This window comes from Triturus cristatus, chromosome 11 (assembly GCF_964204655.1).
Source record: "Triturus cristatus chromosome 11, aTriCri1.1, whole genome shotgun sequence".
NCBI classification, from domain to species: domain Eukaryota; kingdom Metazoa; phylum Chordata; class Amphibia; order Caudata; family Salamandridae; genus Triturus; species Triturus cristatus.
The window spans coordinates 659173657-659199538 of NC_140594.1; the positions used below are offsets into that span (position 1 = coordinate 659173657).

Sequence of the window (25882 nt, forward strand, 5' to 3'; positions counted from 1 at the left end):
TGAGGTGATAATGGACTGATTTATTTCTGGTAATTTCATTATGGAGTTTAACATTTTCTTGTCCCAATCCTTGAGTTCATCTTACTTCACAGGATGAGGGTAGTTGGGTATTTGACAGGCCAGTACGTACCAGCTGCGGCCAATGCAGGTAATAGTGGTGGGGCTGGGTGGGGGAATTCAACGGATGACGACGAGAGGAAATTAATTATTTAATTAAATTTGCCTCGTCATCATCTGTTGAAATCCCCCCCTCCTCCACCCAGCACCACCGCTCTTACATGCACGGGCCACGACTGTCGCTGAGTAATCTACAGAAACTCTACAGTGGAGAGTTGCGATTAGAAGGTATGTATGTAACATACAGTTACACAAATAGGGGCATTTGCAGGAAACTTACAAAATGAAATAGGAACATCCTCAAGGCCATCACAATTGGAGGGCTGAGAGGACTTTATTTCCCAAGACCCACCATTTTACAGGGTTCCGTATACATACTGGAAAATTAGCTTTAAAGTACGCTGGCATTTATCAAGGGTGAAGCTGATAGATGCCGACAAACCACTAGAAGCAGTGTTTTCTCTTTCCCTTAAGGATACCTTTTTTATATGTAGAATTAAGTGCTCCTGCCACCTGGCATAAATGGAAAAATCATCAAGGGGGAACTCACATGAAGTTTTGGGCCAAGTCCCCACAAAACACTTCTGAGCTTCCATGTCTATGCAAGCACATGCATTCTTGCCTCACTAAGCACTGCAAAATCAAGGGCTATGTTAAAAACACTATGACCTGAGGGAAACCAAAAAGAGAAACAAGGGAAACAAATACACCTTCCGTAAGTAAAGATCTTCAAATGCTTTATAGTTGGGGCTTACTGAGTCCTTCTCTTGGGAAGCCACCTATACAATTACTCTAACACGCCAATAATAGAAAATGTAAAATAATAGTCTGACTAACGTAGGGTACTAATGGAAAATTATCTTGTTTGTGCAGGAAGTGTTAAATCTGGAGGACAATCTACTAGCCAAATGTTCTCCACACTAGGGATTGGACGGCAAAATAAATTCTGCAACACATTCATCTTGGATTTAGCATTTCCTTCACAAATCAAAGATTTTTTGTTTCTACTCAATTTTTTGTATCCAACCCTATTGACACATGTTTCTTCATCAAGTGAACGGAGCCAGTGCCTGGTTGTTTTAAGTGGTAATGGCAGGGGGGATTCAGTTTTGACTTTTGATATGCATGTGGGCAGCGACAGAGACAGGGTTTGGGTTTGGAAGAGTAGGGAGGAGTGCATGCCAATGTCAGATGAGGAAGGCTCACAATCAATGGTAGCAGAGCAGAGCAATGATGGGGAGCATTGTAAGACACACTGTAGAGGTGTGTAGGACACAAAATGGAGGAGAGTGGGGCTTTTGTGAGGGGTGAAGAACTACAAAAAAGGGGCAGTGCAAGTCATCAGTAAATGGAGGGCTCGGATAGGACACGAAATGGAGGATGGTGTGGAAGCAATGAGGAGAATGACATGCAATGGATAGTGGAAGGAGACAGCATTGAGTCGCTGCATAAGATACAAAGGTAGCAGTGGATGGTCAGACTGGCACTAAAGGGCAAAATAAGAAAGACACTAAGGCACAGAATTGCTCTTAGAGGTCTCCCCATTTAGTACTAGTGTTCACTCAGTTAACACATGAATCCAAGTGTCCAGTGTCAAACTGTTTCCGGTGTCATATATTTATTTATTTTATATTCCACATTGTAATACTAAATGTGCTAACCCATGAGTCCTTTAACAGACCATGTTAAAAGCAATAATAGAAGATTATGTATTTGACAGCCTGTAATACTTGGCCAAGGGAGCCTTGATAGAAAACATCATGTAAGCAAGCTAGTTTCAGATGACTGCCTTTGCAATATACTGTATTTCATTAATGGGCGCTTGCAAATCATATGTGATAAATCACTCCTTTTATTCCCTCCTACATTTTGGACGACCACTGAAAAATCCCACTATATTTAACTAGGTTAATCATTCCCTTCACAGTACCCCATCACATTTGCACGCTACACATTTGCAAATTGAACCTCACTCAGCATTGAAAGTCTGGTCTGTGACCTCATGGTTCTTTTCCAGAACTATATAAAGTCAGTAGGTTCTAGAAGTCCTGCACCGTCTTTTCACAACTTTGAGTATGCTCTCTTTGAATGTGAGAAAGATAATGACTAAAGCAACTACTAGAGTTAGGCTGGTTGGAAGAATGAGCACCAGATACATCAAGGTAGTGTCTGTCATCTTCCACCGGCAACTCTGCACAATGTTCTCTGGTAGCTGCATAACTGGCAAAATATTAGAAGAATGGTTGCAGGTCACTAACCATTTGTCAGCTATATGTACAGTCCTGAGATTCATGAGGAAATTCCACCAGGTCATCTTGCAACAATCATAAGGGTTCTGGCTGAGGTAGAGTGTGTGCAGGCTTTTTCCAAGCTTCTGTTGAGCCATTTGCAGTGGGAAGGACTGGAGGTTGTTACTTCGGACATTTAGAGTGCGTAGTTGCAAGTTACTCAGGGATTGGGGAAGGTGTGCTAAGGAATTCTCAGACAGGTCTAGAATTAGGAGGCTTTGAAAACTAGAGAAATCAATGTCTATGCTGTTGGAAGAGAGGCCTGTATTTCTTAAAGATAGATATTGCAGTGTTGAAGCCACATCTTGCAGTGGGTGTGTACCCAATATTAGTGCCCCATAGTTATTAGAAAGGTCTAAATGGGTGAGTGAAGTTCCGGTAAAAGCATGGGTCACTACCAGACCACACCCTGCAAGGTAAAGGTGCTTCAGTGATATAACGTTCCTGAAGTCAGTGCAAGCCTGATCCTCACCCTTGTCAGCCTCGACTATCTTCGGACAGAGGTCCAGATGATTGTAGCTGAGGTCAACTGTAGTTATGTACTTCATGTGGTTAAAAAGTTGTGCTGGTAGCCTACTTAACCTGTTGGTGCTTACATTCAAGGTTCGAAGATTTGGCAAGAAATTTTTTGAGTTTGGGTCCACCCAGACTTTTGAAAGCTGGTTCTGGCTGAGATCCAACTCAACTAGTGATCCAGGGGGATCCAGCTCAGTTAAATGGATACTTTGAAAACAGTTCTGATTAAGCTTCAATTGAGACAATGAAGTCATCATTGCCAGGAATCCTTCAGGAAGATACCAGAACTCATTTCTGCCCATGTCAAGAAAGTTCAGAGAAGATACATTTCCCAGTGTAATATCTTCCCAAATATTGACAGCAGTTACGTTAGTGACATTGTTGCTAATGACAATGAATTTCACTGTGCCATCCTGCATAAATGTGGCATTAGAGAGTTTTTCATAAAAATTCATCCGGTTGTCAGACAGGAGAAGAGAGCGTAGTTTGTTGCGCTTAGGCAGTAGTGGGAAAAAAAACAGTTGGTTGCTAGACAGATCCAATGTCTCCAAATCAAACTCATTGCTTGATTCATCTGACAGAAACCACTCAATGCTGTTGTAACTGGCGTTTAACACCCGCAGCTGAGTAAGGCTGAAGCCCACAATACAGGTTATTTGGTTGTAGGCCAGATTCAGCCTCTGCAGCCTCTGCATGGCCGTGAAGGTTCCTGCCTCTATCTCATATATGTAATTTCTCTCCAAACTGAGCTCCTTCAGCTCAACCAGATCAGCAAACGTCATTGCATCCAACCTCATGAGAACATTCCTGGCCAGTGATAAGGTCTCCAATGTGGACAGGTTCTGGAGCAGTGTAGTCGCCATATCCTCAGTGAGATAGTTCCCAGACAGATCCAACTTTCTTAGAGTTGGGACACCACGAAGAGCAGCCGCTGTCACAGTGTAGTTTACAAAAACACAATTGCCTTCTAGGTTTAGGACTGAAAGCCTTCTGCTGATCAGGAAGGTCCTCGGCTCAATGAGTTCTAGTTTGTTCTGGCTCAAGCTAAGGCTCCACATGCTGCCAAAGCGCTGCAAGGAAGAGTCTGTAAGAATCCGCACCTCATTAAAGTCTAAGAATAGCTCCTCTGTGTTATCTGGAAGGTCCTGCGGGACTGCTATAAGATGCTTCCTATTGCAATCTGCCGCTCTGTGGACCTAGGAAAAAAGAGACTTATTAGTTACTTATAGGTATTACAGAGTAGATAATAGTATATAGACAAATCTGCAACATGCCTTTAGTGATTGACACAATTGTTCAATCTCTACTGAAAGCATTACTTTAAGCACACCCAGCTTTTTACAAAGTTCATTCAATCAACATTTTTCTCTTCTTCCCAAATTCTTTCAGATGCTTTCATAGTATTCTGCCTCATTTGAGTTCAGTCGTTCTTTCCTTGGTACCAGTAGAACACTAGCTAATGACTTGCAAATGTGGAATCTGTAGGATAGACTTTCCCACCGAAACTGAAAAGCAAAGAAAACCCCGGAACTGGACTGGCTACTCACACATGGACCTAGTAAGCTTGAGTGCTCTGGATGTAAGAGCATTAAATACTCCTACAGATGTGTGTAGGGCAATGGCGTACTTATCTGAGACTTGCTTTTTGCTGCAAACCCCATATCTTGTTTTTCAGAATTCACAAGTGGAAGTGTTTTGTACGATATTGATCCCGGCAGCATGCACAAATTGTAGGTGTAGTCATGTTACCCAACCTGCATGGCCCCTGCAGCTGACAACACACATGCAGGCAGAAAGGAGTGCAGAGCCGGAGCATGGACAGAAATCCAGATCAGAAGTGAGCAGCAAGCAGAGGTTGACCATCACAGTAGCTTGTCATGACCAGTCCTACTGCATTGCCAGTAATTATTTATTTATTTATGCTGTTGATTACTTAAGTCCAGCCCTGAAAATAGTTAGAAATGTGTTTTGGAGTATCCATCAGAAGGTGTGTAAGTCACAGGTTCTTAGAACTGCTCTTGAAAAACTTTTGTCGCTACGTGAAAAAAGCCTTCTTATACGTATAAAATTCACATTTTGCGCACGACAGGCATCGCTGTACATACTTGTAAAATGGGTAAATTACATCTTGCAGCTGAACTTACACTTCGCAATTACTATGAATCATGCTGCTTGTATACAGTACTTTGGTGGCACTCACTGAAGTGGTGCTGCATGATATGTACTGTTTTATGTGCTGCTTGAGGGTGCAATTTATTTTTGTCACCATGCAGTTTCTCACCTTAAAAGCAGTCCGAGACATGAAGGTCTGCTGGGCTCAGCAGACCTCCATGTCTCGGAATGCTTTTAAATGAAACAGTTTTTTTAAAAATGCATCCCGTTTTCCTTAAAGGAAAACGGGATGCATTTTGTTTTAAAAGTGAAACGTTTTCGTTTTGTTTTTTAAGGGCAGGTAGTAGTACCTGGGACCACTGCCTGCCCCATAAAAATATTTCCCCCTGCATTTGCAAAGGGGAAGGGGTCCCTTGGGGACCCCTTCCCATTTGCGAGTGCATTACCACTCTCTTGAAGAGGGAGGTAAATTGTGAGTGTTTTGCGACCGCAATTGCGGTCGCAAAACATTCATACATGGGGTAGAGAGTTGCTATTAGGAAGGGACGCCCTTGAAACGCCCCTTTCTAATAGCGAGTCGCAATTCCTATTTAACGAGTCGCAAAATAATTGTGACACGTTAAATAGGAATTGTACATGGCCCTATTTGATTTTGCAAGCGCAAATGGTTCGCTAACCCGTTTGCGCATGCAATTTAAGGTCGTACATCTGGCCCTATATTTCCCAAGAAAGAAGATCTGCTGTTGGTTCATCATTTGCGTTTGGAAGGCCAGAGCATCTCACCTTCTGTACATAATCATGGGGGTCTAATTGTTTAGATAAACTATAGGATTCTATGAAAGATAGAGTAACATTTTGATATTCCCTAAAAATATTACTATACGTAGGGCCAGATGTAGGTGGCCAAATAGCGATCGGTAACGCTGAAAATCGGAGAATTTCAGCGTTACCGATCGCTATTAACCCATGTGAGATGTAGAGGCAGAAACACCGAATCGCTAAATAAGGAATCGCTAAAAACAACGGAAAACAACTAGCGATTCCTTATTTACCGAAAATGGCACACCGACTCACTATTTAGCGATTAGCAAAATAAAGAATCACTAAAATATAAAAGCAATGTACATAAACTCGCTATTACCGAATCCTTGAAAAATCGCTAATTAAGAGTGCAAATTACCACGAACTCAAAGCAGGTGGTAACCAGGTGCATAGTATAAAAACAGCTCCAGAATGCATCAGCCTGAACACAATGGCGGCCCTCTACGTCATAGCAAGGCGGTTAAGGATATGAGCTGCAGCACAAAGGATCTGGAGACGACAGGAACGCGTATACTGGTTGCGCATCCCCTTATTCCAACTCACAGAGCTGAAATCCATGAGAGGTACAGGCTTCACCCAGACACCATCCTGGACCTGATACGGGACCTGCACCCAATCCTGGAGCACCAGACACCAAGGGCACACGCAATACCTCCACATGTACAGGTACTCTGTTGCCTGCACCTACTGGCATCCGGCAGTTACCAGGGGGTAATCGCTGTGGCAGGTGAGTCTCACAGAGTTGTCTGTCACGTTTCTTCAAAACATTTCTGGACGCCATGTTGCAAAGGATGCCGCACTACATCCAATTCCCCAGCACACAGGCAGAACTGCATAAGGCCAAGATGGACTTTTATCAGAAGGCCCAGTTCCCACACGTCATAGGGTGCATTGACGGAACACATATACCAATCTGCCACCCTCCGCTGCGACTGAGTAGATCTACCGCAACTGTAAAGCCACACATTCTATAAATGTACAGGTTATATGTGATGCTTCTCACATCATCACCGACATAGTTGCAAAATTCCCAGGGAGCACGCATGATTCCTACATATTCAGGAACAGTGGAATCTATACCCGTCTTGCTGCGGGTGAATTTGGAGAAGGCCACCTGCTAGGTAAATCCATGTGACACACTCTGAAGTATACATTTGATGCAACGATTGCTGACTGTGAATAATTTTCCTTTCTTTTACACTTAGGTGATAGCGCATATGCGGTGCGTGCTTTCATCCTGACACCGTACCTCAACCCATCTACCCCAAGTGAAAGGAGATATAATGTGGCACATAAATCTACACGCAATGTGGTGGAGCGTACTTTTGGACTCATCAAAAGCAGGTTCTGCAGCCTCCACAAGAGTGGAGGTGCACAGAAGTACCGGCCCCTGATCTGCTGCAAAATGATAGCTGCATGTGCCATGCTGCACAACCTTGCCACAAAGAGGGAGACACCTGTGGAAATCAGTGATTCAGAGGATGAGGATGAGGAATGTCCCCAGCCACAGCACAGCGCTGCAGGCGTCGCAGCTGCACCAGATGGGAGACAGAGACGGGCAGAGATCACACACAACTATTTCTGAGTAAGTAATGAGACAAAGCTAGTAACTGCAATTGTGTGATGGTGTTTAATTGACCTTCAGTCAGGCAATTGTACAGCACACTGCAACACTATGATGGCCTCACAGTGCCTGGTCAAGCCAAACATGGCATAGTCACTCCACCATGCAACATCCCTAGTCCTATCATTGTGTCCAATGGGTTACGTCACCCACCACACAATGGAATGTGATGGCAGTGCTCATCTCCTACGCCCACGCGCAGCACTGCTGCGTTCAGCAGGCACACTGTCGTTGCCAGTGCTGTGTCCTGCGGCTGAACCGTGCCTACCACTGAGCCTCCTGTTCTCCTGTAATGGGGGGGTGATGCTGCTGCAGCTTGTTGCCTCCTCACTCTCAGCCCCATCCCCCGACCCTGTGGCAGCAATTTGGTTGGTCTGAAGCACCTCCAAAGCACTGGTGACTGTTACCAACGCCTGGGTGATGTCACGGCTGCACTTGGCCATCTCCAATTGCATGGCCACTGAGCGCCTGCTGAGGACATGGGTTGCATTACACAGCTGTTAACCGTCTTAGTGTGCCCTTCCAGCCTCTGTCTGTCCCTGCACCTTGCACCACGGTCGCTATCAATCTTGCTGCATAACAGCCTCACAGCATCAGACATCTCCTTCATGCCCTCTGCAACGGTGTTGTTGAGGCAGTATATGGCCTCCTTCATGTCATTGATGTGTCTATTGTTTGCCACCATCTCGCGTTGCATTGCCCTCATTGTTTTTCCTTGCAGGCGCTGCACTTTAAGCATCTGCTCCTCCAGACCGGAGAAGACACTGGACTCCTTTGCCGCAGGTCTGTGTGCCCTTTGTCGGCGTCTATGTGCACCTGTGTTGCCAACCTCCATGGGGGACTGTGTTACAGATGCCTGTCTATCATCCTGCGGGGTCTGTTGTACTCTCTGGCTTTCATCCTCTGTGCCCTCCATCACCTGGAGGCTACCAACTGTATACCTCCTGGCACGTGGTGGTTGTGATGGTGGTAGTGATGGTGGCGGTGGCGGTGGTGGTGATGGTGGTGTGGTGTCAGCAGGTGATAGGGCATCCTCCTCCAGTGTGATTTGCTACCTAGAAGCCTCTCCTGTCTCCCCTTCTGCAGCCTTGCACGATGTTTTGCCTGTGGATACAGAATGTACTATTACTCACTTGTCTGGCAGCATTTGCCTTCAAATAAATTTCATGACTGCCAATCTAGCTGTCTGTCCCACGCTTGCTAATGTATTGATTTATGTGACATGCATATGCTTTTTGTGGACTGACTGATGTGCTATTAGTTTATAGGGACTGCATCTCCCATGATTCATTGCTGATTTTAGGCAAAACATGGTCTGGAGTGGGATTCTTGCAGGGGGATTGGGGTTAGGGAGGGGGCACAGCAAGCTGTGCATGCATCTTACCTTGTCTGCAGGACCCTGTGGCTGAGCTGTCCACGTCTCCGATGCCACTGACGCTCTCCGGCTGGAGGGTGGACTCCACCATTTGTTTTAATGCAGTGAGTGCAGGTGCTGTTGAGGTCCCCCCACCTGTCTTCCTGGCTTGTTTCATCCGGTCGGCCACCCTCTCCTTGGCACGTTTCCGGAGATCATTCCATCGCTTCTTGAGGTCCTCTGTGGAGAAATGGATAACACCAATTGCATTGATTTTCTGCTGGATAACCAGCCAAATCCTCCTTTTCTGTGCCTCAGGGACGTGCAGTGATTTCTTGCCAAAGAGCTGGTCGTGGTCCTTCACCACCTCCTCTATAAGGACCTCGATCTCCCTCTCACTGAACTTGTGCTTGCGCTTTCTTTCTCCAGCATCCTTCCCCTTCTCCTGTGAGTCCATGGTTCTGTTGTTGTATATCAGCTGGGTGGTAGCTGTACAGCTCCTGTGCTTTTGCTCCTGCTTCCTGCCTCTCCAACAGCTTTAGGATCAGTGCAGCAGCATGGGTGTGGCCACTTCCTGGTTGTGAGGTCATCAGGAAGCGCAGGATTGGCTGGAGCACAAATTTGTGATTTTTTGAATCACTGGATTTGCTAATTACCGATTCGGTATTATGGAATCGGTAAGACCGATTCGGTAATGGGAACTCTGTATTTTTATTAGCGATTTTTACCGATTCGCTAACTTTTAATGATTTTTTATCTACATCGGAAATACCGAGTTCTTAATAGCGATTCGGTAAAAATCGCTATTAAGAACACGGTATTTCGGTTTTACTTACATCTGGCCCATAGTCTTTAGGAGGAAGGAATATGTGCCCTAATCATTAGATTTGTTGCAACCTTACATGATCTTGCTGCATCTTGTAAGTTCAATAAATATACCGCCTAACTAACAAGGCATCAGTTGTATGAATTAGCCAAAAAGTTCAGAGTTACCTTGTACCTCTGAATGTCTTATGAGAGTATACCCATGCCATTAATAATGACATACAAAAGTATTGCATCCACAACATCGTTTACCACAATATCATCAAGGTAAGTATATATTTGCTAAACAGGTGTGCCTCCTGAATATCGATACAGAATATCGTGGTACGGAAATATCAAGGACAAAATATAGAAACCAAAATTTCGGAAGGTAAGAATAGAATTTCCATACCTATCTTCACATATGTGTATCTTGACAAGAAATATATCTTGAAGGTGCATAGATGTGGAGTTAGGAATAGTAAATCTGTACTTCTTCTATATGCACTTACCTTTTGATATTTTGGTCATTGATATTTTGTTCACGATATTCTTATATCATGATATTTCTATGCTCGATATTTAATAGAACAATCTGCTATTCATAACTGCACATCAACTTACACTATACTTACCTAGCAACAGGGTGGTTAGTTTGATGTAATGAATGCACTTATATTGTCATCTGATATAACACACGCGATGTAGTAGAGGATCACCTGTCAAAGAACACACTCTATTGATGTAGTCAAGAGTTTAGAACAATCTTAGGGATCCAAGAAAAACTGCTGTTTCAGCAAGATGGTCATCCTGGGTGCATTGTGGAGTGGGGTCGAGATCAGGAAGGATGCAACACGTTTTAACAGTGTGTGTAAAGTGTGAAAGAAGGAAGGATGTATGTGACATGGAGATCATTCACAACGGAAAAAATGCTAAATGTTTTCCAGGTGTGAAAGCTGAACATCAGGCTTGTGGTTTATTTGTGCTTTTTGCTACGGTTTGCAAGTCAATGTTTGTGACAGAGCCGTGATATGTGCTACTGATGATGTTGATAGTTATGAGAGTGTGGGAATTTGTTCGTGCCCACTGTTATGGGCTTGGCCATATGTGAGGAAGTGTGTGAGGATCTTCATGTTAAGGGGAAGACTGGGGACAAGACTGACAACCTAGTGTCTGATTCGGGCTCAGCTTTACAGTAGCGTCAGTAATCACATTTCATGCAATGTGGAGTGATGCTTAGTTCATGTCATGTGATATTTCTATTGGACAACATGGATGTTTGAATATTTTGCTTGAAATATTGTAAATAAAGATAGATATGTGTATTAAAAGAAAAAGCATAAGTGTCTCTCACATGGGGAATGAATACTAGGGAGGAGGCACCAAGGCAGTTCAAGGTTTTGAGGCATGCTAGACGGATAGCAAAGATGAGGAGAAAGTGCTAAGTAAGTATGAAGTCTGTGCTTGTAAAGGTTAAGGGGTTCAGGAATGCCATCAGGGCCGGACTGGCCGTAGCGGGCACTGGTGTTTCCCCAGTGGACCGGAAGGGTGGGGGACGGTTTTGTACTGGTGGGGGCCGTTTTCATTGCTGGGGGCTGGTTTTGCAGCAGTGCTACAAAATCAGCCCCTTGTAACAAAAGCACAACCAGATTCACCCCCCCCCCCACCCCGAGGCCGATCAGACATAATTGCCAGGGTTGGTTTGTGATTCCAGACCGGCACTGGATGCCATTGGGCTCAGACGTGGGAGAATTGAAGTCAAACACAATGCGTGGAATGGGCCATTTGGCTTATGTGTCGCAGGACATGTATAATGAAGGCATACCTGAGACCATAGGGTCTCCTTTATGGTTAAAAAGGAAAGGTGAGGTGAACAGGTGGTTGGATTTGCTTAGTGTAAACGAGTTTGTTTGACTTAACCCCTTCGCCGTGGCACGAATTTTGCCGCGGCGCTGGGGGGGGCTCGGGGTGTTAGCGGCGCCGCCATGCTCGTGACGGAACCACTCCGTCATGAGCCACGGGCGTGCTGTGCTCATGACGGAGTGGTTCCGACACGACTCCGCCCACTTGCATTGTTCGCCCGCACAGGCGGGGAATCATTGTCGCGTGGGCGGAGCGGCCGCCAACGGCCGCAGCATGACGGAACCACTCCGTCATGAGCACACGGCGCCCGTGGCTCATGACGGAGTGGTTCCGTCATGAGCAGGCAAGGGGTTAACTGCCATATGCTTCCCATAATAACAATTGCCTCCCTTGGAGATGCAAGTCTTTTTCAAAATATGAATTATAGTAGATGTGCCTTCAGGTGGAGTTGTAGCAGCAGTCACAGCACATTACTGCCTTTATTATACCACATGGTATCTTTAAAGTTTTCTGAATCCCTGTTAACCTGTTCTTACCATCATTCGTTTGAAGAGGCTGCTGTTCCACATATCTAGCAATTTCATTTTCCTGGTGTCGTTCTAAGATAATATATAAGTGTGTGTGCAAACTTTGAAAGAAAATGATGGTGTGTTGAATAAAGTGATGTCTGTTTTGGAAGAAAGAGTGATTATTCAGAGAAAGGAAGGGTGTGTTTTTGTCAGAAGAATTTAGAGTATTTAGAGCATGTGGTGGTGTCCAGCGATTGGGTGGGCTGTCAACAATGATTGGTTTATAAAATGTGTGTTCTCCTCCACCACTGAGTGGAGAACAGTTGACATCCTTTTTGAGGTTTATATGACTTCTATGCCAAATGTTTAAAGAACTTTGCTGGTGAGACAGGATATCTTAAAGAGTTTATGCGCAGCGCAGAATATATTTTTGAAAAGCTAAAGGCATGATGGCATGAATATGCGAAGAGTTAAATCACATTGTGCCGGCACTGTAGTCATTTGTTTACTGGGTTGTAGTGTTGTATCATGGTCGATGCCAGCACATATGGTCTAGGGCGGTACTGATTCTGGTGAAGGAAAGGTCTGAGTACATACTGGTTTTTACTTCAACAACTTGGAGACCTTCTCATTCATTGTGAGGAAATACTGTTTATGTTGGAACAGTTGAAATGTTCAGATGCCACCTGTTTGAGGGGCATTTGATATTCGCACAGATGATAAACCACTCACATTGAGCAACTCGGTGCTGACAACATAGAGAAACCCAAAGCTTGGTTAAATGAAGCTGATAGTTGAAGCATGGCCACCATCGCAGAATGCTGAAGTTGGGTTGCAGCCATACTGGAAGACAGTTCATTAACTATCCAGTAAGAATGGCGTACTGATGTGGTGTGATACACTTCTCCCTCGTCTGTTTCCGAGGCCCAAGGTAGCAGTATTAGCCCAATAGCGACATTTAGGCCAAACCCTTACTCAGAAAATAAGCCATGTAGTTTGCTAGAGGTCTTTTCTGGATAGTAGGCCCTTGTATTTAGAAATCTCTATGATAGCACACTTTTTTCCACTCATTGAATGGTGACTGTTTCTTATGGTCAATATTCTGCGATCTGCTATTGGATTAAAAGGATGAATCTGCAACGTATCAAATTAATTTTTCCATGTTTCTCTAATGTGGAGAGTTACAATTAGTCAATGGCACCCTTGCATCCCCAATGCATTTTGGGCATTCAACAGCTCTACTTCTGAGGGTCAATTTATCACTTGCATCTCGGTGGTTTAACCTCTGGGCCTGTCCCATCAGTTTAGGTCTTTCGATGATCGAGAAGCGCTAAAGGCATTAGCAAGCCTTCTTCGTAAGACGCCAAACTGATGGTTCAGGCACACTAGTTTACACAGTGAAACTACCGAGATGGAAGTGAAAAATAATGGCGTTTGTGCATGTGGGTCAGAAGACGGTGCACGATGAGCCACATATTGAGGAGAACAACAGCATGGAGCAAGGACTGGATGTATTGGCTAGACTAGGACTGGAATCTATTCGTGCCGACTGCAGGAGTGCAAACGCAGGAACTAGAAGACACATGTGAGCGAAGCAGAAATGCTAGGAAACCTCAGAGCCCCGCCCTGTAAGAGATAGTGAGGGGAAACCCAGGCCAATCCACTAACTGTCTTCTCCCTGGTTTTCTTCCTACCAGAATGTGCACATTTTGGAAAAAAAGACCCTCAAAAATAATTTATCAATTTTGTAAAAATCTGGTAACCACTTTTTTTTCTTCAAAATGTACCCTTACTATCTAGGTGAGTTTTGTTTAGCTTGATCCCATGTTACTTTCGTGGAGGATAAAAGTGGCATGGGGTGAAATCAAGACTTCGAAGTCTTGATATTTGACATCCTGATGATATAGGCTTTAAAGGAAAACCTTGGGCCGCACTAATTCTTTTTCAAATTAGGAACTTCTGAGAAGATGAAGATTTTCCAGCCTTTGGCCATTCCGGTTTTGTGGGTTTTCCAGACTTTAATAATTTATTTTTTAATGTAAATTTCTCAGAGTAATTATTATTGATCATAGGCAAGGCAATATGGTATTTGGGGTTTTGAAAGAAGTACATATGATGTCATTATGGCACATCTTAACTGTGAAGACTATTCTGCAAGATCTAAGAAAACCCTGTCAAGAAATAAAGTAGATACCATTAAACTTCGGCCATTGAATCCACTATGTCACACCAAGCAAAATGAGATTTGATCTTCTATTCAATTTCCTGCTGACGTTGCTTGGATGAGCAATATCTGCTCACATCTGCTCTTCATTAATGCCCACTTTCTCGTCAACTTCTTCAGTCATGTATTCAGGTTGTCGGGTCAATTGCCATGGTTTAATGACAACTTGAACACAGAAAGACGCAACCTAAGAACAACAGAAAGAGCATGGAGATAATCCCCATCCGTGGAATCATTAAAATGCTTAAGATCAATGAGGAACATTTACAATAGAAGAATAAGAAAAGCAAAAGCTACTTTTAGCAGAACTCAACTCGACAAAGCCAGAAATAGACCCAAAAAAATGATTCAAAAAAGTCAAACAGCAGTCACGCAACACATCAAACCAGTTAGACACCGTATCCAGCACCCTGCCAAATTGCGAAGAACTGGCCACCTTCTTCAAGGATAAAACAACAAAGATAGAGAACAAACTTCAACTAGCGAAGGAACTACTACCGGCTGCCCCAGTCAGCTTCTCATACACCTCCCAATTTGCGGAAGGGAAGGAACCACCCTGGCCCCCCTCCAAATACAATGCCACTTGGAACACCTTCTCCCCAATCAGCGAACAGGAAATGTACAACACTCATTCTTCCTTAAACCCATCTAACCACTTCACGGACCCGCTACCTCCCAGCATATTCAAAGAGATCAAAACCTGTATTCTCCCACTATGGTCAAAGATTGTAAACACCTCACTACGTCAAGGCACTATCCCATCTTAAAAAAGCCTTTGGCACACTGCTCTGATCCTAACAACTTCCAGCCCATCTCCAACATCCCCACACTGTCAAAGCTCTTAGAAAAATGTGTACAGAACCAACTCTGCAATCACATAGAAAACTTTCAACTACTCGATCAACACCAATCAGGCTTCCGTCAAGATCACAGCACAGAATCTGCCCTTACGCATATTGTAGATGACATACTAAAAATGCTGGATCGGAACAAATCAAGGTGCATATTAACAAGGGACGGCGATAAATTTTGCAAAGCACGCTTAGCGTTTGCATCTTTATCGCCGGCTATCTGTGGAATTTATCTCCCGGTTAGCACGTTATCAACAACGCATATCGCCGAGGCGATAAAAATTCCAGAGATTGTGTGGATATCGCCGTTTTCCATGATGGAAAACGGCGATATCCTAGATGATAGGGCCTGTGGTCTTAGCCACAGAATCCACCCCCCATGTTAAGTATTCCTTAGTCAGGAATTTAACACACGTTAAATTCCTGCGTTAAGGCATACTTAACGCAATTTTAAAAATCGCTAACCTTCCTTGTTAATATTGCGAAGCTGGCTTCGCGATATTTTCCCTGGTTGGTTTCACAGCCATGCCTACTTAGCATCTCATTAGCGATGCAAAGTTAGGCGTGCTGGAAACGGGCGCTAAGTCAGCAAAACACGCGATAGCGTGCATTTGCTGATAAGGCGATTAAATTATCGCCGCTTTTCGCCCGAAAACGGACGCAAAAGCGGCGATAATTTCATTTCGCCGCCTTGTAAATATGCATCCATGCCTTCTAATATTGCTTGATTTATCTGCTGCCTTCAGCACCGTCAAACACGACAATCTACTGAAACTACTGGAAAAAAGAATGGGCTTATCAGGGGTCATATTACAATGGTTCGCTTCATTCCTCAAAAACAGATCGTAAGAGTCAAAATGAATCAATCTCTCTCTAAGGCCCATACAATAACTCTTGGTGTTCCCCAAGGATCCTCTCTCTCACCCATTCTCTTTAACCTATTCCTGGAACCATTAGCAAACCTCCTAAAATCTTCTAACATCCACTACCATATGTACGCGGATGACACTCAGCCATATCTCAAAATCACCTCTCCAGATGACATTATATCCCTCAATTCCATCCTACAAAATACACACCTCTGGTTCACGGTTAACCACCTCAAACTCAACGCAGCTAAAACTGCATTTCTTCTCATCTCTCCGCCGAATAACAACCCCAAGATTGATCTGTGGTTGAATCAACTTACAGCCCTCAAATGCTCACCCCACATGATAGACTCTGCCAGATCCTTAGGTATTACATAAGACAAACACCTAAATATGCAGGATCACATTAGTGCTGCCACCAAAGGAGCACACTACCAAATGAGCATTTTGCGTAATCTTAAACCCTACCTACCTCATGAAGATCTAAAACAAGCGGTCCAAGCCCTAGTACTACCCAGGCTGGATTATGGGAGTGCCACATTATGTGGCCTACCTAGATACAAGCTGGCCCCACTAAGAACCTCCCTCAACGCAGCTGCAAGACTTGTCCTAGGAACCAAAAGAAATTAGCACATCTCACCAGCCCTCAAAACCTTAAACTGGCTACCATACGAAGCAAGAATCGAACTGGAAATTGCTTTCATGACGCACAAAGTGTTACACTTCAACACCCCCAGTTACCTGGCCCAAAAGCTAGAAAAATCAGGGGAGCAGCAGATCCTCACGAAGTGCGTTCACCTTGCTTCTGAAACCCCAACAAACTCACAAAAAGAAAACTGGGGCCAGAGCATTCTCGGCTATCGCACCCAAAATATGGAACTCTTTACCACTGGACCATCGCCTAATTCCCTCTACCTCCGCCTTCAAAAGAGAAACTAAATCTTATCTACTGACTAAGTTCTTACCCTAAGCTAATATATTGGTGACACTGAAAAAAGTATAGATACCAAACTCTTATGTACACTGTCCTCCCTAGTACTAGCGATATTCCAGATCAACCACTGTTTATCCTATTTGTATTTTATGATATGTGTTCGGCTCTCACACTTATGTTTGCATGTTGATCAGACCTATGGCTAATTGTATTCTCTTCATGTAAGGCGCTCTGATACCCTCTAGGGTCACGTTCGTACTATACAAAACCTTCTAAATAAAAATAAATAAATAAATTAAATAAATTGCCCATTCATATAACTGATCTTTTTGTGCAGTTTGACATGACCCGTCCTTGTTTCTGCCATTAGCACAAAGATTTCCTACTGGGTGTTTTGGGGATATTAATCCACCATAGATGTGGGAAATGAATAGCAATAGCTTTCGTTTTCAACAGGACTCTTCTCATAAAGCAAGAGATGGGTAGCTCACTGTCCGTTAGGGTTGAAGGCCACAGACTCAAAATACAGTGTAGTCAAACCTGCCCATACCTGTTAACAGAGTACATTAGAGTGTACCTATGTGCACCGTTCTAGACATATTTCTACCAGATCTTCTGGGACATATCAGCAAGAGAACCCAGTCTTGGTCTTCTTTCAGTGTAATAGTTGTGGGGCACCTGGAAGATCTGAATCAATGGTTCCTCTTTTTTGTTGACCAACCGTCATTGATATTGTACCACTGGTCTTTGTAGTGGCTCCTTCTTGTTGTTCTTCAGATTCCATTATTGTAGTACTATGGCAGGACGACAACAGTAGTTTTTAAAAAGCTAAGCTGATCACGCAACAACAATACTGCACTTCACTTGAATGGGAGCTTGCGGTTGAGGTGTTCTGCTGAGAATCTGAAACTCTGAGACGGGCAAAGAAATGAAGATGTCAGGGAGGGCACACCTGCTGAAACAACTATAACTTGCACCCTCGCCATCCACTGTTATGTTATGTTACGTATATTTCTAGAGAGCACCTACAACAGACGGTTTCATGGCACCAGGGTAACAGAAACTGATAGTTCACTTGTATGCTCCGCTACTTATTACCTTACATATTACATCACTCATGACATGTTCTATGACATTATCGGTAACATCAACGTGACATCTGATATGGCATCATTGATGACAACACTGTGCATGGCGTGGGCGCAAACTGTAGTTACTTCAGTTAGTTATAAAGGGTGAATTTAGGTCTTTTTTTTTGGGAAAATGTAACGATTTAGCTGACATTTTCAGCTAACTATAAAGCCACTTTAACCTTTATATTTTTTCAGTGAATGTCTATACACACATACATACACACACGCACACACACACACAAACACAGATTTAATGTATTGAAAAATATTTATAATTATTATAATTTGTAAAATACATGTAATAATAAGCTCAATTGAAAAGATAAATTCATCTTTTAAATGAAACAAGTTGTTACATCAATTAAATATGTAAACTTTAGCTATTGTAACAAAATATCAAATAAAAGTGATAGTGAGGAATATTTTATAATTAGTGTTTAACAATCATATTTACAAATACATTTAGTATAATTTATTCATTTTATTATTGAATATGCATCGAATTGAGAAGTTAATTTGCTGTAACATTTTATTTTAATTTTGTCATGTTAATATTTAATATTTAAATTAATTTACATTTATGTTGTACATTAGAATATATTTAAAAAAAATAAAGGTTATTCATTTTTTTCTATATGTAAAATTACACATAAGTGTAGTAGCAAATATACATGTGAATAAATATCCACACATATATTTACCTTTCTAAATCGGACCCATAATATTTCCCTTTGAGATCCAAACTCTGTTTTGTACAGAACCTCACAGAATCTGGTAGTCCCTTTCTCTCCTTTTCATTTTTGATGCCCAGCTTATTGATAAGCCTGCTAGTGAACATGCGTGTTCCTAGCTAGATTCAAGCCCTCATCAGAGCTTTAAAGGCTATAGAATTGAACAAATGTTTTCTAGCCTCTATCATAGCAAATGGAATCCACCCATCCATCCATAGGTCTATGCTCGCCTCCTTCTGTTACAATATCTCCTCCAATTTCAACCTTCGATAAATCAACCCACCTTATTCTTGAAAGTTTAAAAAGCAAGTATTGATGAACACTCACAAGTTTGCAGGGACCCTGGTAACCTGGCAGGACTGCCATCACCTTGCTCCTCCATGCCACAGCCAAAAAGGTGAGACCCAGGGAGAAGCATAAAGAGACAATCTCCATTTCAGAAGTGATGCACCTGTCAGGAAAAAAGACAAATAAAATGCGATAAGATATACTCACATGCATAGGGTATGACAAAGGCAATCTAGATCTCTACCGCTCAGAACAGACCAATTTGATTGGCCAATTTGGAAATGAGACCACTCACAAATATTGAGATGTTTTAGGGACAGGCTTGATAAAGGTCTTCTGACTGAGGAATGTAGCCAAGCGTGGTGTAGCAATTTCATTTAGCTTTGTAGTCCATATCACTTCCTGGACGTCAAAGTGTGTGTGTGGACTTGGGCACTGTGTGCTCAGTGTGTGGTGTTATCTAATGTTGTTGCTGATTAGTCTGTGGCAGAGAGAGTCCACACCAGTGCTTCCAAATAGTGGGTATAAACTAACTTGGGATTTTATTTGTTTTCCTATAATGAGCGTGTAAAGGCAAAGAAGAGAGTAGTACATTTCTACCCAATTTCCAACCTTTTGACCATAGTAGTTTTTTTATTGCCGAAATTCCAGGATTATGGGTAAGCAAGACCTCTGAATGATTTTGAAAGAAAACTGTTTCTATGAATCTTCATATAACTTACGTCAAATAGTGAACATGAGTTATTGTATCAAGCAGTTGACACATGTCAACCTTTCTTTAAACTTGCTGTCTACCACAGAGCAAAGGGGTGTCTTGTAACCAATGTTGAAATCTAAAGAAAGAATTAACATTCAAATAATTTATTGAGTCCCATAGCTGACACCGTATTAAATCTCACAGAGCCCTCCTTACCCGCATCCCATGTCCTTATTGAAGTAAGAAAAGTAATGGAGGGAGCATTGTATGGCCAAGAATATAAGAGAACTTCTCTCACCAGAGTGCTTTGTGCTGTGGCTGGTATTCTTGTTTCTAGTGTCAACCACTCGATTCAGACAAGAGAATCACCTTCGCTGTATCTAACTCTTGAGTGGAATTACCTCTGAACACTGACTAAATTGTGACAAAGATTTCTGCCCTCCCATCCTATCAGACTGCATGCAAATCTATTCCACTGGCTCCATGTCTTCAGGTTATTCTGAGAAATCTCCAAGTAGACAAAACATAACACATTCACCGTCAGTCACATTTCAATTAGTTTTCATGCTGCCTCATACACCAGGTTGACTGGAAAGTGACCAGACATCAACTTCTAAGTTCCCAAATCAATATTTAAATAAATATGTAATAATCCATTGATGGATGGGGTCTTAATGAAAGCAATCGAAATGGTTCAAAGTCAAAACCTATGAGGAGTGGAGTATGGTAACTCCCACGGAAGTTTGAGTAAATGCAAAGACCCCATCCATCAATGGATTATTACACCTTTATCGATTCTCAAAACTTTATTCGATTACACAAGTAACCATAAAAGTACAAACCTATATAAAACTATTAAAATACTTAGAAAGACATTTATACCCGGCAGCATATCCAACAAAAGATAATAAAACCAATGCGATCATAAAAAACATAAAACCGCTATGGGCTAAGCACTTAGAAAGCAGTCATCGAAAATCGGGCCCTCACCGCCGTTTTCAGAAACAATCCAACATGAAAGATGAATTGCTCATTATTTTGTTGAAGCCAGGTCTCATAGGCTTCACACAAATCTGTAATGCAGTGGTAATAAAAAACTTTTAATGTACATTAAATAAAAATCACTCAGTCAAAAATGTCTCATCGATTGACCCGATATACCGTTGGAAGGTCAGGTTTGAAAACCGAGTGGAAAGCTTAGCAGATTACTGACCTGCCTTCCCTGAGGCGGAACAGCAGGGAGCGCTCCCACTGCCCCATCGATCTTGTCAGATACCTTTGAATTGGAATACGCCTATCAGGGTTCATGTTCAAATATACAACCACTCTTGGTATGTCACGCTCATTCTTCAGTCTCTCCGCATGTTTGAATTCGAACCAGGCGGTGCACAACTGTCTTTTGGTAATGGAATGAGGGTCACCCTGTTTCTCAAATAGTTGTTGGAGGCCTAACTTATACATACAGGATTCAAAGTAAGGCAACCACATGATATGTCTACCTTTGTCACACGACAGACAATCTAATATAATATTATGTGTAAAATCTACCTCTGTATTTTTCCAGATTGCAAACAAGAGGAGCAGTGGGCGACTGCTAATGAAGTCCTCAACAAAAGGAATATTCAGTTCACTATGGCTGATGAAGGTAGCACTCGAGATTGGTGCCCCCAGGATTCTCCTACAAAATCTATTATCTTCCGAATGAATTTGGGGACATTTATCAATGCCCCAAATTTCAGCCCTGTAAGTGGAAATTGGGAGGTAATGTTTCTTAAAGATGTTCAATAATGGAACTAAGGTTCCTCCCTTTCTGGGGCGAGGTAGATTAAGTATAGATCCTGCTGCTCTGGAAAGTTTGCGCCCACTAAGTGATATGTGGGATTGCCAAGATCCATTGTCAGAAAAGATCATGCCAAGGTAGGAAAAAGTGCTTGTGCATTGGAGTGATGAATCTCTCACTTTCAGGTTAACCAATTTATGCTTCTTTGGGCCACACAACATTATAAAAGACTTACTCAAATTAGTCTGCAAATCTAATAGCTCCATAAAATTTACAAAACCACTTATCAAATGAGGCAATGCATTACCAAATGAGGCAATGCATTAAGGGCACTGGCCTTCAATACGGCGTTGCAAGCATGAAGTAATGATGGCAAGGGAGAACAAGGGAGAGTCTTTTATTTTAGGAATGTCTGGACTATAATAAGTAAAACTGGGTGAAGATCATTTATATATAAGATAAATAAAAGGGGAGCTAAAATGCAACCTTGCCTCACGCCTCTAAGAATGTTAAAATCTCCGGAAACCTCCCACTGAGTATTAATTCTGATCCTCACTTTCACATCCCTGTGCAAATATGCGAGAAAGTGCACAAGTGTTTTATCTAATCCTAGGGATATTAAAATGGCCCACAGCTTTGAGCCGTTCATGCTATCAAAAACGGTGGAAAGATCCATAAAGTCCAAATAAATTGGGGACTTCTTAGCTACGGTATATTTGCCTATTATTAAGCTAAAATTAAGGCACTGCGCCAACTTTGGCTCTGAAGCCACACTGATTACAATAAAGTATGGACTTCTCTTTGACCCACTCCTTTATACGATTATATAGGACTCATCCTAAACTTTTTAGGGTGGCATCGATTAAGGATAAGGGTCTATAACAACTAAGCAAAGAGCGATCCCCTTTTTTAAAAAGAGGCACAATTATGGAATTAGACCATGTATGAGGTGCAGGGGCAAAGGCAAGGCTAATGAACACATTTAAAAATAGAGGTGCCCAAAACTCAGGGTTATATTTTACTCTGAGGAAATGCCTTCTCTACTTCTTCAAGGGTCAATTATACTAAAGCAAAGTCAGGCTCAGTCACAATGTTAACATTGGGTTGATCCAGGGCATATAAATTAGCAAAATGTGCCTCCCAGTCCTGGGTAGTGATATTGAAGCTTATCTGAGTCATTTTAAGTTTGATTGTTTCATTTCTTTAACGGCATTCCAGAAAACATTACTATTATTATTGCTAGCCGATGTAACTAGTGAATCCCACTGTCTATTTACCTATTCTGCTTTCCTGCCTGAAATAACCTGTGTATATTGCCTACGTAATTCGACCACTATCAGAGGGTTTCTTGGTGATGCCTTGAGGGCATTTCGCATCTGGCGAGTCGCAACGGAGCACGCCCGGTTGAACCATCTAGGCTTGTCTGAATTGGATTACTTGAGACCATAAGCTCTTTTTTAATTTTAATACAAAGGTGAGTGAAAGAAGCGAGTGTGGGGTGGACATTAACAGTCTCAGTCAGGCATGCCTTAAACAAGGGAAGATTTTCACCACTTTTAAAGTGCTCAGAAGCTACTGCTCTTCATTTTGGTCTTAGTCCATCACTGGAAGCTGGCAGGCCCCAATCTCCTTACTATATAAAGGTTTGAGAGATATAACAAAAGACACTGCAATGGGGTCATGATCACTATAAAAAGAAGGGATCACTTCACCAAAAGTCTGCAAGGTCAGAGGAAACAAAAATGTAATTGATTATGGATGCTCTTTGCCCCTGAAGGTGGAAGGTTGCTCTGTGCCACTATATGTAACTTCTAGGGCATTTTCTAAGTCTTGGGCGACCAAAAAAGATGTAAACTCGCCCTCTTGCATCAAGGCTATTTAGATCAGAAATACTATCAGTAAAATTGCAGATTGGGACCCTACAATGGATTGGGAGTGAGATCATTGAATTAAGTCTAGCATTAAAATCTCCTCCTATACAAAAACATGCGAGCTGACCGCTCTTGCTTACAAGTTTCTGGATTGAGGATATATGCTTAGATAAAGATATAAATTTACCATTGGGTATACCTGTAAAATCGTTGTTATAAAAATTAGTAAAATAGAATGTTAAACCTCGTTTATATCTGCCTGTCAGGTAATTTGCATCAGTTATCTCAAGGGCCTTCACACTGCCACCAGCTTTAATGTTTACCCAAGTTGCCTACCCCCCTATTACTTGTCCAGCCTGTGATAAAGATGCTGGGTTATAGCAGCATACACAACCGTCAATATGAACAGTATTCTTCACCCAGGTCTTCTGGAACATTAATATATCATATTGGCTGACAAAAGAGAGCCAATCCGAGCAAAGCAACTAAGAGTGTAAACCAAATACATTCCAACTCAAAATACTCAATTCGTGATTATCCAAGTTGCCAGTTGTACTTGGTTTGATTATAGCTTGTGATACTGGATCAGTGGTCAAATTACTTATTGCCATACTTGGCTGACCTAAAGGGGTAAGTCTTAGTCAATTGAGCCCATCAAGGCCCTCTAAGCTTGCAAATATATTTTCTTCTATAGAAAATAGAGGAGGGGGGGGGCAAGAGCCCTCGCAGGTGATGGTTTGTAGAAGTAGCCTAAAGGGAGGCAACAGATGTTAATATCGAGGCCATTAACGGCCTCCTGACAGTTGAGTAGATTGCGTTCAATTGCAGGCCTACTAAAGTGAATAAAGATACAATCACCTTTGATGTTTCTTGGAGCGACCAACCCACCACACCCTCCTTACCATCAATACGTTTTTACTTTGGGCAAGTCTACAATTTTTATGTTTACTAAGCCAGTCCACACTTTTATTGCGTAGTTCCTCCCAGGATTCTCTTTAGCAACCCTTAGAGGCCGTACCCCGGCTAGGACTACAATGTAGGGACAAGATACAGGTGGAAGATCCAGAATGACCATGCTTTTGTCGGCCTCACGGCCTATTAAAGAGCTTTCAGGATCGTTACTACTTTAAATGGCTTTATGTCTCGGTTTACACGTGGTACTGCTGTTGTCATCGGTATGGCCTTTCTGAAGGGATTTAGTGTCGATTATAGAGATATTTCCTTGTGAAGTACAAATGGTACTTAGAATATGTCTGTTTTGGGAGTTATGGAGGGCCTTAATTTCAGCAAGGGGGTCAGTTGTTCGTGTTGTATTATTGCCTAATGTGGAAAGCCCAAACAATGCAGTTAATGGAGTAACACAAGTTCCACTTCCGGAGATCTTATTGACATCCAATACTGCAGGGGGGGAGCGAACTGAGTCTAATTTCCTCTCTGTGTTCGTAAGACGCTTCCTTAATGGCTTAAGCTTGTCATCCAAGATATTACTAATTTGACTGCACAGGACTTCATGTGAGAGAGTCGTTACTGGGTAGAGGGATATTAGGGAGTGCACTACCGCTCAAGTCAATATTATCAGGATTCTGAGGCTGAGATAAAGGCTGCTGAGTTTTTCCAGGTTAGGAGGGCTAAAGTGGCTGTGTCCATGTAAGAAGTCAGTTATTTCCATGTATGGCTCTGGCAGGTTGTTTTCTTTTGTTAACTACCTGTTTATTTTGTACTATTTTCCTTTTTGTCGCTGTATTTTTGGAAGAAAGGTGATCTGCTGTTGAATGGCCGCAAGGGTCTGGATTGTTGCTAGCTCCAGAGGTTGGGAATGGGGTTGGAATGATGGTTCCACTTACGCTGGTGCGTGGTATAGCACTAGAAGGTTCAATATCAACCCCATATGCAGCTGCATTTTGGCTCCCAGATACTGGCTCCTGTAGCAGTCTCCTCTAATTCCCATAATCAAGTGATAGATGTTGTTCAGTCAATTCAATTTTGTTGGTTACAATCCCCTTCACTCTCTCCAGCATAGACTCGATAGACACAGAGGGGCGGGGCACTACACAATTCCCTTCAATCCTCTGTTTCACAATTACAATAAAATTGTTACTCTCACCTGACTAATGAATACCTTTGTGGTAGGATCCCGAGTGACGAGATAGAGCCAAGAGGAAGGGACCGGCGTTGTGCGGCCGCAGACAGGCGCAGAAGGGAGTCCAGCAGGGAAATTATAGATGCATCCAGGCGCAAGGATTGACGTAGCGGCTCCTGCCACAAATGAAACTGGTGCTGGGAGTCTGCCCCACCGGCTGTTTGTTTCTATCCTGCTGTGGGAGTCCAGCCGGGAAATTATGGGGGCGCAAAGATTGATGCTGCGGCTCCTGCTGCAAAGGAAACTGGTGCTGGCAGTCCGCCCCCATCGGCTGTTTGTGGCTCCCAGTGATGGAGTGATTGTAACAAATATATTCTTCATACACTCAAAAGCACTTCTTCGGGTGGTATGCAGT

At 42.7% G+C, this 25882-nt stretch overlaps 1 protein-coding gene across 2 annotated transcripts in view; it reads right to left on the reverse strand.

Moving 5' to 3' along the window:
• Nucleotides 1–1953: 1953 nt before the first annotated feature.
• NRROS (negative regulator of reactive oxygen species) overlaps nt 1954–25882 on the reverse strand; it is a 31319-nt gene continuing 7390 nt past the window's right edge. The window contains exons 1-3 of one of the 2 annotated variants that reach the window (XM_085634217.1): nt 19079–19198; nt 8864–9073; nt 1954–4117 (exon numbers count right to left, since the gene is read on the reverse strand). In XM_085634217.1, the coding sequence (XP_085490343.1) occupies nt 2147–3979 (1833 nt within the window). In that variant the 5' untranslated portion in view covers nt 3980–4117; nt 8864–9073; nt 19079–19198 and the 3' untranslated portion in view covers nt 1954–2146. Of the gene's footprint in view, nt 4118–8863; nt 9074–19078; nt 19203–25882 lie in introns of those variants that run through there. The other variant, XM_085634216.1, reaches the window with a different exon arrangement.